The 13,337-nt window shown below is 39.2% G+C and overlaps 2 protein-coding genes across 2 annotated transcripts; one reads left to right on the top strand and one right to left on the bottom strand.

Moving 5' to 3' along the window:
* Positions 1 to 4,999: 4,999 nt before the first annotated feature.
* On the bottom strand, positions 5,000 to 5,611 carry LOC122073163 (histone H3.2). Its single transcript, XM_042637698.1, has one exon. It carries the CDS (start codon positions 5,525 to 5,527, stop codon positions 5,117 to 5,119), a length of 411 nt encoding a protein of 136 aa, XP_042493632.1. The 5' UTR covers positions 5,528 to 5,611; the 3' UTR covers positions 5,000 to 5,116.
* Positions 5,612 to 6,939: 1,328 nt separating this feature from the next.
* On the top strand, positions 6,940 to 7,720 carry LOC122074265 (phospholipase A(1) DAD1, chloroplastic-like). The gene is made up of 2 exons (XM_042639105.1): positions 6,940 to 6,960; positions 7,067 to 7,720. The coding sequence occupies exons 1-2, from the start codon at positions 6,940 to 6,942 to the stop codon at positions 7,718 to 7,720; spliced, it is 675 nt and encodes a 224-aa protein (XP_042495039.1).
* The last annotated feature ends 5,617 nt before the right edge of the window (positions 7,721 to 13,337 follow it).

The following is a 13,337-nucleotide window of genomic DNA, read 5'->3' as shown; positions in this document are numbered from 1 at the left end:
AGTCGGTTGTACCACAGCCTCGCCGCCCCCCTGAACGTCAATGGGAGGGCCCGACACATAATATTTTTTGAGACGCGATGGAATTGCATGGCGACCTTAAAACCTTCCAAGTGATCGACGGGGTCCCCCGACCCGTCATAGGTGTCGTACTTGGGCAGGCGAAAATCGACCGGGAGCGGGTCCCTCATGACCTCGTCAGCTAAGGCCGTATCATTGGTGAGGTTGGGCTCGCGGTTCCCCGTCTGGTTTTCTGCCACCTTTCTGATCTCGTCCTTCAGGTCTAAGATCATCCTCTTTAATCCTGAGTCCTCGGACCTCTGTTTGTCTCCTTGGTGCTGATCCCCATGCGGGTCTCTGGCGGCTAGTCGCGTCCTACTTCGGGGCGCGGGACTCTCCCTTGCTCGGCTTCGAGGGTCACGACCGGCCCTCGTCGATCCCGTACTGCTTCGGTCTTCTTCTCGAGCCCTCTCAAACTGGACATGGGGACCTGGGGGTGCTCCGCCGGTCCTGTGGGAGACAGCTTTGGAGACCTCCCTCATAGTCTCGGCCATCCGGTTATATTTGTCCTGGAGGTCTTCGAACTACTGCCTCGTCACGTACTCCTGGGCCGCGGGAGGCTGATGGTTGCTTCCTTCACGTACTGAATATCCAGCCGAACGCTGGTATCTGACGGACACTTCCCGATCGTCATGGTCCCTCTCTCGTCCAATCTCCGCCGAGGGAGGAAGCTCCCCTGAAGGTTCTTCCCCCATGTCTATGTTGGACGTCGCTCTCATCCTTTTTCGGTTGTAGGTTCTCCCCACCATTACCGTCGTTCCCACAGACGGCGCCAATCTGTTGCTGCCAAAAATACCCCGCTAGTCGAACCTACACAAACACAGACGACGGAGGCCCAGAATTTTGTCCGGGATTAGTCCTCCGACGCTCAAGTCAGGGTCGGCCGCACAGTTCAATAAGGGAGTAATGGTGAGGGTATCAGAACTTACCTTCCCCTTCCTTCCGTGCCTTCTTATATAGCTCTTCGGGTTTAGGGTTTTTCCCCCTTCTTCCCTCTTAGAGTCCCACTCGAATACGTCCAACCTTCTGGGGGGAATATTCCCCTCATGCAGACGACGTGATCCCGCATGATTTTGCGGGCGTGCCTCGGTGATTGAGCGTGCTCGAGCGTGAGTGGTTTCTTGGAACCTTCGTCTGGCGGAGGACACGTGTCTCAGAGGTGACACGTGTCATTGCCCCCACCGAAGGGTTATTTTAGCTATATCATAGTCCAATCGATATCTGAAATAAGAACTGAGATCTAGATACAAAACAGTAGCATTCTGAGGACAGAAACTGTAGTCGATTCAGGTATTGAGAAGGGAGGGGCAGAATTGGAAATAACAAAATATCTTCAGATCTGACCGTTAGAATTGTCTCAGATTTGAATCAGATCCTATTTTAACAAAATAGAAGGTTTGGTCAAAAGTTGAAAGTGATCGGATGGCTGAATTGCTTAATCTTACAAAAAGCCTTGCGTCCAACCTTCTAAAAATCTAAATAAATCAGAGGAATACTTGAAGAACAGTACTTATATGACAATGGCAGACATAGAAGATCAATGAGTCCAAATCAGTAAATCAGTAAATCAGCAAGAGAACATGAACATGAACAGTAGAATTGCATAAAACAATATAGCAGTACCCTAACAAGAACTAAAGAGAGAAGAATGATAATTATGGCTTCCCATCAACAAGGAACATAATCTCATTACCCTCTAAGGATTTCCCACCCTTAACTGAATCTCACAACTTGTATCCTCTTCAGCAGCAAAAGATATAGCTAAAACCAAAATCTCATTAATCAAATTCGTGTACAAGGTCATACATAGCCCCCTCCAAACTTATATAGAAGACTCAAAACAACCTTAAGCACAAACAATGAAAGGCCTAACCCAATCCTTAACTAATAAGGCAATATAAACTAACTATGAAACTAAAATAATGAAAGAAACAAACTCAAAACAAGACCGGACATATAGAATCATAATCCAGCCAAGCTAAAACAATTAATAACAAATAAAATAAAGAAATAAAGATACTCACTTTACGAATCACATATGCCTACATTGTACCCATATTTTAAGCCCATTAAAGTGGCCATTACAATGAAAACATATGGGATCAAAGGCCCAACACAAAAATAACCAAACCCAAGACTCATTTCCAACAAAATAAGTCCTTCAGGTGGCTTATCTACATAAAAAAACTCGCCCAATTATTAGAATGGCAGAACAAGATATGTCTAGCCAACGTAAGACGGTAGTTCACGTGTGTAGGCATCGCAACCCTTCTCTAAATAATAGTACTAGTCATCATATGAGTACTGAGATACTGTTTGTTTTCTTATATTTCCATTTGTTAGAATTAGAGTAAATTTAAAGGGAAAGTGCTACTTCTTTTCCCTTTCAAAGATTTGATGGTATTTAGCAGGATTTCGTAGTTATTCCACACATTGAGCCTTTTCTAACTTTTGTCCTGCTCATATTTACTAAGCTTTGTCCTCCTTGAAGCTCTCCATACTTTTAACTTTTCATAGTATCTTCCTTCCCTTCTTTCAATTCAGTATAAGAGGGAAAAGAGGAGAAAAGGGCTATTCAAAAGTACTAGCACTAAACCTTTAACTCAGTTTGTAAGAAAACATAAACAGTATAGAAACTAGCATCCTTATAATGTACAAATAAATAAACTCTATAGACATTTCAGCCTCCTTAAACTAAAGAAAATAACAACTAAATTTGGTATTGATGCCAGGAATGTATACACAGATCATATTTTGAACATAACTACTTCAAATTACACAAATATCATATTGTATTACCCTTGTTGGAAACAATTAATAGACTTCCAAGTGGGACAAAATTAAGGCATCAGAGAAACTTTCATATGTTAGGGACTGATATGGTACATCATGTGTTCAACTGGGATTAGAAGAACTAGATGTTGCCACAAGAATAAGTTTTTGCCCATTAATCAAACCTAAATCATTCTTTCCCATTAATGAACAAAAACAACATTGGAAAATGTGAAGCTTGAATATGTAGTTCAATCCAGTTGCAACTGCTTCTCACCCAAGAGATCTCTTGACAAATTAATTGAAAACAAACTGAAACTGCAAAAGCCACCAGAATCAAGAAAATGAAAAAACAAATAACTGCCTCACTGGAAATCGTACCATTGAATTGAGAACCAAACTACTATTACATACTCTAACAAGAAAGTAAAATATGAAAATTATAGGTAGTTCAAGTTCTTCAACAAGACATAATTTTCCTAGCATATGAGGTTGGCTACATGAATCCTACTTTACCATTTCAATCTCTCTAAAGCCATGACTGTAAAACCCTGAGAACTTATTCATGTCTTCTCCCACAACAACCCAAGTGTGATTTGGTTCTCCCATTATCCTTCCAACAACTCCAATTTCATATTTCAAAGAAAAAGAGATATGAAATACAACAGATGACATTAACTAACTCGCAAGACTGGCATCAGCCAAAACATAAAGTAAATGAAACAAGAAGAACTAGATATAAAACGATGCCAAAAATCAAATGAAAATCACAAACAACAATCACACAATCGCACACACAAATTTATTGGGTTTGGCAAAAATAACCTACGTCCACAGTGAGATGAGACCTGCTTCACTATCAACAAAGAACGGTTACAATGCTCATCCTCACACCTCCCTCAAATTTCTTACAAAGGAAAAATACTCACTACAATTATATAGAGCAAAACATTTACATGAAATTTACCAAAATGCCTATACAATCCCTAAAATTTCAGGACCCCAACGCATTAGGCTTCTTAACAGCCCTTTGAAATCAACCCACTTTTGCCACAGATAGAATTCAAGACATCATACCTCCGAGAAAAGAAGGAAAGGAGGACCACTCTACCTCCTCAGCCCATCACCCCCAACTCTCCCGCCCCACCTCCTTCTGCAGCCCTTCCCCAACTCCACTTCCATCATGGTTTGGTACCTGCTTGAACCACTGAAATTCTTCATCTGATCTGATCCACTACTTCCTAAAAAACCATCTAATCCCTCTCCACAAGCCTTTTACAACTAATCAACAACAGTGATGGGAGGCTTGAACTCTGCCTGTCTCTTCAAAATTTATTTATCACTACAGGACCAAACGGAGTAGATCAAAGAATCTTAATCTTAGCTGACTGAAATTCTATGTAGCATAATAGACTGAAGACCAAAATTATAATATGCCAACCCCATTTTGCCATTGTCGAACTCCTCGAGTGCAAACACCATCCAAGTTCATTCAAACATTTTAATTACTTGTGGTTTGCTTAGAGATGCATCCACATTACACTACTCCAAACTCAGAAGAGTAAGATGTTTAAAAATTCATCAGTAGTAATTAAAATTAATTAATTAATAATTAAAAAAAAAAAAAAAAGAATGACAGAAACCATCTTCAAATTTTCATTTCTCAAGAATTTGCTGCAAATCTAAGAAGACTGTGTTGGATTTATGGGCTAAATTAATTATTCGGGTTGATTAAATGGGTGAGAGTCAAATTGCATGAACTAATTCGGTCCACTCTCAAGCTTAAGGATATGCTGACTCAACCCATTGTGGTTTAGGGTTTTGAGTGCAGGACAGTATTATAAATACTAGGTTTTGGATCCCTACAGCCATTATTCACTCTTCCCCACTTTACCACTAAAGTGAGAGAACCAAGGAGGTTTAAGGGACTGTAGAAGATCCATAGCCAAGCCAAGAGAACGAAAGTGGGAGTGACCAACATCAATTATCTTCAGCATACTAGGTGAAAGGTACAAATCGATCCTCCATAATTTTATTAGATTCGTGTTCTTGTTTTTCCTGTGTGGTTTTCTCAATAGGGTTTCAAACTCAAACCCATAGGGAGTTCTAACAGACTGCACATTTTGCTTGCTCATAGTTTGCTTACAGATGCATCACAGTCCCAACTCCAAAACTAGAAGGCCAAAAACACAGAATAACAACCATTTAACACCTAAGACCCACGAATTTACATCACCTGAAAAAGACCAAGAAGAAAGAGAGAATGATAAGCAACAACCCACCGCCCCTAAGCTCTTTCACCCCGGATCCTACGAGCGAGCTGGATATCTTTAGGCATAATAGTGACCCTCTTGGCATGAATAGCACAAAGATTTGTATCCTCAAAGAGACCCACAAGATAAGCCTCAGCAGCCTCTTGTAGAGCAGAAACGGCACTGCTCTGGAATCGAAGATCGGTCTTGAAGTCCTGAGCGATTTCACGGACGAGTCGCTGAAAGGGCAGCTTCCGTATCAACAATTCTGTACTTTTCTGATACTTTCTGATCTCTCGAAGGGCAACTGTTCCAGGCCTAAATCGATGGGGTTTCTTTACACCTCCGGTCGCCGGAGCTGATTTCCTAGCTGCCTTCGTTGCAAGCTGCTTGCGAGGAGCCTTTCCTCCCGTGGATTTTCTTGCTGTTTGCTTTGTTCTAGCCATTTCTATCTCCAAAAACAGAAGCGAAAGCAGAAGCAGAAAACTAGAAACCGAAAAGAGATCGCAGAGAGAGGAAGAGAGCGACTTCGTGACTATTTGAGGAAGGCGGGAAGAGTTATATAGATTTTGAATTTTTGGTGGAAGAGATTTTGACCGTTCGATTTATACGATTATGAACGGACAAGATTATATTTAATCGAGTGACACGGATCGGTGGTATCCGTGTACTCTGTTTAGTTTCTTGCTTGGGTGTCTAGTTTGTGGAAACTGAGTGTAGAGACCCTTCCTGAGCAGTGAGCAAGCAAGTTTTCTCGGGTTGGGGTCTGGTTTTTTTTGGGGGGTTGGAAAGGTGGGTCGAGTTAAATCTGCCCCCAGCAAGGTTCTAAAACTCTGAAATCGTCATGGGATCGATTAGGGGTGACAGTTTTGGAAAAGACTGGATTGAATTGTATTAGATAAATCTATTATTTTTTTCTAAATCAATGTTTATTATGATTTTAACTTTGAATCATATATGTGGAATAGAATCGAAAAGGTTAAAAGTTCAGAGATTGTTCAAAATCAATGTCACTTTGATCTGACCAATACTAGCCATTCCATTCCAATTTTTAAGAACCATGCCGCCAATATGAGCATCCATGATGGCTAATCTATTTGATTAATTTCTTAATTAGTACAATAGCAAGAGGGTTGAGCACCCCGCCCACGTTTTTCATGCTATTGGCATACACCAATGGTGATACACCAAACAGGAGGCTCAAGGGGATTATTTCTAAAGAGGAGGGGAGGAGAGGTTGACAGTGACACAGGTTGGACACGCCGGCCTTTACAAATAATACAAAACTCCATAAAGAAGATTGGATCGAGTTTCTCTACACCACGTGGTTGTCATAATGAAGCAAAACTTAATTCCAGAAAATTTCATATCATAATCGTTCAAGAGTGTGTAAAGAGAAAAAAATAGCTATTGATTTTTTCATTGATTAAAAATCTAAGAGAACTTAATATATAAAGAGAAACCGATGATCGAACACTGAACACTGAACACTGCTGCAACACCGATCTCTCAATTAATAACAAATAATTAATCAGAAGAAGTCGTGTTATTAACACGTTCACATTCATCGATCCATTCAGTGTATACATCAATGGCTTCTGTTAGATTATTGATTTTGGTGGTGTACCATTCATGACACTTCCAACATTCTATTGTTCCAATCCAATCTTGCTTCTCACTTTTGTACTCAACAGTTTTTTGATGGTCGCAGAATGGACAGTTGAAAACTGTCTCCAGCTTTGGCATCTTCTTCTTTGGAGCTGCCTTATTCTGCCTCGACTTCCTCTTCCCCATCTCTCTTTCTCTTTCTCTTTCTCTTTCTCTCTCTTTCTCTTCCTCTTCCTCTTCGACACCTTGGATGCAGCAGAAATCAAAACAAGTAGGTAGGACTTAGGAGTGTGTTGGGTTTGAGGGTAGTTGGGTGTTTTATAGATAGAAGAGTGGACCGACAATCCTGGCCCTACTGGGTCTTCTATTTTGGTAAGGACAAACCGACTCCAACTCTGATTACATCTGGAACCGAAGAGATCCGTAGCTTAAGAGAGGAGGTGAGGGAAGAGATTGGTCGTGTCCTTCAATCCTACGGCGACGAACCTCTCAGCTTAACCATCACAGGTCACAGTCTCGGTGCGGCTCTAGCGACTCTCACAGCCTACGATATAACCACAAACTTCTGTCAACCACCCCTGGTGACGGTCATCTCCTTCGGTGCATCACGTGTCGGCAACCGTGGCTTCAGATGCCACGTGGAAAATTGCGGAAGCAAAGTACTCCGCATTGTAAACTCGGACGACCTCGTAACGAAGGTCCCAGGCTTTGTCATCGAAGACTATGACGTGTCAAATAAAGAAAAAGATACCGTCAACGTGGCAGGACTTCCAAGCTGGCTTCAGAGACGTGTGGAGGATACACTATTCCAAACCCAATGGGTTTACGCAGACGTGGGTAGAGAGCTCCGAGTCAGCAGCAGAGACTCAACATATCTAACTGGACCCACCACAAATTTAGCCACGTCACACGAGCTAGATACGTATCTACACTTGGTGAATGGATTCTTGAGCTCTGAGTGCCCTTTTCGGAAAACTGCAAAGAAAATGTTGAGTAGACGCGGCGCAGAGAAGGCTCCGGTACTACGGTGAACCGTACCAAATTACTGCACTCTGTATAAGTGTTATAGGAAGCTCCGAAAGTTTTATATTGGGCTTTGACGCCCATTTCGCTATATATATATATATATATATATATAAAGCAATGGGCTCTCGCTTTCTTGTATGGTCCATTCTGTATTATGGATATATAAAGCTTGAATATTTTGATAAAAATAAAAAGGGAAAAGGCTGGGGATGCTAGCAGGTTACCCTGGAATAGGGTATGCTAGCGGATAGTGACCGTTAGATTAGATGGATTAAATCCATGCCGTTGAGTCTATATAGTATGTATAACTTTACATATACAAATTAAGATACAAAATGTACAAGAATGTGTATGTACGATTGTGTCAAGTGTACAGCCATACATATCTAACTTTTCTATGCCATCAACCAATGTTGGTATTTCCTTCTTTTTCTCAAATTATTTGCATCCCTATTCTTCTTCTACTTGTTTCTTCTAAGAACACCACCGCCCGCATGTCTGCATTTTCAGTTCAAATCGAAACGTTCCACCCATTTACCCATCTATTCTACAACTTGCCCCACCCAGCTTCCACCCTCCCGCTAGCTCCACCTCCAGATCTTTTGCACCCCTTTCACGGCTCTCCCAACTCTGTGACCACCCTGAACCTCTCTGCAACCAACCCGATCGATTCCAACCCTTGCCTTTCCAACCAACTCTGACCCACTTTTCTCTTGTTTCTTTCTTTGCTATTTCATATTTTTAAATAGGGGTGGGATTGCCACTGAAACGAGGCTGTTAACAGCTTCGCCCAAGCTTCATTATCCATGACAAAACCAGAAATTTCAAATTAATCATGGCTGAAACCTAACGATCTTAGATCTTTTTTTCTTTTTTTTTTACCAAGAAAACCGCTTAGAAGGGGAGAATAAGAGGGCGAGGGTGAGAGTGTGAGTGGGGGTAAATGAGATAAAAGAGAGGGATTAGAGAGATGGGAAGAATGGCATGAGAGAAGACACGATGGTGCGAGTTGCAGAAGGTGGGTGTAGGGCGAGGCTGGGTGAGAGCCGGCAGTTAGGGTTGTGTTACTTCATCGGAGTAGGAGGAGGAAGAAGGAGAGATAATGAGGAATGGGAGAAAGGCGTGGGTCCCACTGTTCTTATAATAAATGAAAAAAAGAATGAATGTTTAAGATGATCCAGAGTATTTCCCTCTTTTCAATAAAGTTGTATTTGCAGTTGTCAGTATTTCTCTCTCTTACTGTATTTAAGATTAAAATAATAATTATAAATCCAACGATTTAAATCAAATTGATGAAATTTGACGGTCAACAAATGCTAGCATGCCTAATTCCTAGATAACACGCTAGCATACCCACCCCTCTCCCTTCAATTTATTAGGGACAATGTTCAATTCCATTTTATTTTGTGTCCAAACTTAAATAGTTGGGATAAAGTTGATTTGTTTTGTTTTAATGGAGCAATAATGTAGATGATAATGATATGAGAATAAAAAATTAAGTAGAGTTGTCATAGATACTCATATATATAACTAAAGTACATGGGTCGGTTGAGGCCTATTGTTCTGAGAAATAAGAGTCAAGATTGCCATTTTCAACATTGAATGGATATGGTATCTTGCATGTATCAAATTTCTTAACCCTAATATAAATATATGGGTATGGGTTTCCCACGTTGCCTACATGGAGGGCGTGGGGAAGCTCCCATGTCACACCAGTCATGGTGTGAATCCACATGGTATTTAAGAAAGGAAAACGTCAGTGAAGACCCACGACTCATTATATGAGAGGACGAGGGAAGGAATCCCTACTCGCCTTCATGAGGGTTTTTATTCCTAAGTATATAGTTTCAAAATAAAATAATTTTCATTTTATCATATGTGCAAGGGTTGGGAGTTAACAATATAGTAAAGAGAAGAGAGAGACAATGGTGGAAATTGGGAGTCCCAATCAGCCCTCCTTCATTCATTATATAGACTAACCATTACAAGTAACCTACTGGGATAAAAGGAAACAAAACTAACTTATTAAGCTAACTTACCTAGGCCCACAAAGACCAGACAAAAATACCCCTGGGAAAGAGAATCATGACTACGCAGAACAAGCCATGATTCCTCTTTGGCTAAGGCACTAATTTTAACAATTACAACATCATGTGAGATAATAATTACATAAGTTTTCACTTTAGTTATGATTTGATTTCATTTTTTTCCCATTATTTCCCTTGCAACTAGATGAAACCGTAAAATTTATTGCTTATCTAAAATATATAATGCAACATCCAATTTGTTTTAACCTATTTCCATCATATATGTGAATTTTAACATAAATTTTTAATTGTTTCTATAACCTAGAAGAAAAAAAAAATGCTTGTTTTCTCGAACCTTGGACAAGTTAAAGCTTATTTAGTGGTTGTGGACTAATCCATGTGTAGCTTCCAAACCCCCTAAAAATAAGATAACAAAATAAGCTCAAAAAATTTATATAATACAAAAACTTTAAAACAAAATATGTCTACTTCAAGCATTTGACAAGTTGAAACCAACTTTAATGTGTGCGGACAATATCAATAACAAAATAAACTCAAAAAGTCCAATCACAAGAAAAGTGTTCTACTGCAGATTCTAATTATAATTATAATTGGATGTTTCCCTGTACCAACTATGGGTGGGGGGATTGTTGTCAGGCTTCAAGCTCTTTGCACTAACGTGGGGGTAGATGATAGAGTGCATAGGGGCATCAATAAGGGTGAGATTTTACATTTCGCAGGGCATGTTGTCATTTCACCCCCTCTGTGTTTAGATGCGCGCATCACAAAATCTAGCATAAGTCATTTTCCCACCAACTATTTAGCTATTTTTAAAAGAGAAAGGATATAGAGGAGCACGCCAATGAGGTGCGACATATATTGGAGGACAACGAGGTTATTTCATATTTTCATGTGAGGCAGAGAAAGAAAGAGAGAGAGGTGCTAACGTACCCTAACCCAAGACTCATCAATTTTTTCCTTCAAAAATATTTACTTTTCAACCATAGATAAACTAGTTTTGCCACATGGCAAAATATTTTCTAGTGTTGAGTCAAGTAGGGATGTAAACGAATTGGATTCGGAATAAATTCGAATCAGATGTGATCGGAATCAAATATTCCCTAATCAGATACATATACGGATGTTGATCGAATTTGATTTTTGACCATCGATTCATTCTCTGACTTATGTAATTCGGACCTTCCTCCTCTCAATGAATACAATTTACTTTTAATCAATTTTTTTAATTTATCTTATCTCTTTTCCTCATTCTTTAGAACCTGTCTAAACTTCAAAAACCCTCAAAATATTAATTAATTCTCTAATCAGATCAAATTTTAACTATCCATTTACATTCCTATGTGGACCTATATAATATAATTTTTTTTTTCCAGATGGATACACTATAAAAAGGATAAAAGAAAAATAATAACTAACACACTCGAACTACAAAACCTATTAGTGAGTAAAAAAGATTAGTTTTCGTGGATATTTTGTTAGCAATAAAAGCGACTCTGGTGTTGTTAGGCCTAGACAAGACTGCAATCCTCCAAAGTTCTCAATTTCTTGTGCATGAAGTGTTAGTTAGAATACGAAATTTTGGAAAATATCTATATCAGCTATTATATATCTTCTCGTTTGGTAAATGAAAATATCAGGGGTAAATGAAAATATCAGGTATATATCATTGAGTCACCTTTTGGCGTTTGGTTATTGGGATGAAAGACTTGCGTGCGATGCGTCGCGTCGAAACGATCATCTGTCTTTCTCTCATCAATAGTGGCATAGTGCTTCCTCAGACTTGTGGTTCACAACCCAGGGCTTGTCCTTCACAAGGACCGAAGGATCAGAGGGCAGGTACCTGCAATTAATAAAAAAAAAAAAATGAAAAAAGTCAGAGGGAAAATACCTTATTGTATGATAAGTTTCACCCATGTTAGAGATTACCCAATAATCCACCCATGGGTTGTTCAATGGAACAAAGTAAAAATTATGTGAATAGATATATAATTCTATATTCGATTTCTCATCTATGTATCTATGATTTAAGTGAAAACCAAGGTAATGGGTTGTTATATTAGTCTATTCGAAGATTAGTCAAGGCACGCGTAAGCTGACCCGAACACCTTGATTAATAGAAAGAAAAAAAAGGTATGTAACCAATGTAAACATTTTTCTAGAAATCTATATTGCTAAGATTGCTATTTCACTCTTTAATAGAACCAACAAAGGTATCAATTTAGAAATCAGCTATTTTTATTTATTTTTTTGGTGAAGGAGATCAGCTAAGTTCAGGAGTGGGAGATAAACAAACCAAATCACTGACACTTGCCATATGGTAAACCATTGCTTCTTGGGCCTTTTCTCTTATTGAACGAGAAATTTTTTTGCCTTATATCAATAATTCTTCAATGATTTCAAGTTTCAACTTATAAACCTAATGAATATAATTTTGAATCATATGTTACTTTACCAAAATACTGGATTAGAACTTCTTGAAATTATTGAAATGTCAAAAAGAAGTTTAACCTGAAGGGTTAGTGGGAGGGGAAAAAAAAAAGGGTACTTGAACAAGAATGCTTGTTACTAAAATATGTTGGATGTCAAATGCCATTTAATCATTTGATCCCAAAACAACTCGTATTGATTTTGGTTCAAGTGATATCTTTGGTGGATCCATCTGGTAGTAATTCAAATCTCTGATCTTTAGATATGACTTGATGTGCTAAGTTCTCATATTAGTCAGAGGAACTGATTTCACATCGATTCACAAGAGAATTAATGTGAGTTGATGTAGTTTTAGATTTTTTCACTTCATAAGTCAGTTTACGAGGTTGAATCATGGTTTCAAGTATCGGTCTTGTCTCGACCGTATTGGCCGTATCAAATTAGTATCGGTTGAGACCAATCCCCGATCTTGACTGATTCGGATCAGTTATGTGTATAGTTTCAGGGGTAAAACAGTAAAAAACTAGTACATTTTAATAAAAGCATGGGCATAATTGACCGATACCCTCCAATCCTATACTATCCGGATCGGTATTGGTACCATCCCCTAAATCCTTGAGTTGAATTCTTTCAGATCCATATCATGTTGCTGATAAAATGCTTCCATAGATCTAATGGCTGATTCTAGGGTTTTTCAAACCGATTTCAATCTATTCCGATCCAAAATCAACAGAGAGCGATTCAATCCCCGACTCAAAAATCCTTGAACAGAATCTAGTCTCTGGCTTGCTGATTATGCTAATGACGACAAACCAATAATAGCTAAATGCAATTATAAAGATCTATAATACAAACCTTTTGTAACATGCGTGGTTGGTACTTTCTGTTATTGACTTATTGTGGATATACTCACATCCTCTCTCTTTCTCTCTCTAGGAGAATGGGAGACATCAGTTGTGTTTTATTGTGTTTTATTCCCCTCGTCCCATTCAAGGGGCCCTAACTGAGTAACGTGCGAATGCCCAAATCATGGTTGTAGGTATTGGGATCGGATCTGCCATATCGGCTGTTTTATATTGGATGATACTGATACCTGACCAGCATTGTAGTGGTGGTAACTTGAATAGGAAGGGCAAAATGGACTGGA

This window comes from Macadamia integrifolia, chromosome 3 (assembly GCF_013358625.1).
Source record: "Macadamia integrifolia cultivar HAES 741 chromosome 3, SCU_Mint_v3, whole genome shotgun sequence".
In the NCBI taxonomy this organism is placed as follows: Eukaryota; Viridiplantae; Streptophyta; class Magnoliopsida; order Proteales; family Proteaceae; genus Macadamia; species Macadamia integrifolia.
This window is presented reverse-complemented; position numbering and strand designations above follow the sequence as displayed.

Bases quoted from the DNA above. Each gene is read 5' to 3' on its own strand.
- LOC122074265 (XM_042639105.1), top strand. From the start codon at position 6,940: ATGCAGCAGAAATCAAAACAA. The intron at 6,961-7,066 runs GTAGGTAGGACT...TATTTTGGTAAG, and splicing joins TGCAGCAGAAATCAAAACAA to GACAAACCGACTCCAACTCT.
- LOC122073163 (XM_042637698.1), bottom strand. From the start codon at position 5,527: ATGGCTAGAACAAAGCAAACAGCAAGAAAATCCACGGGAGGAAAGGCT.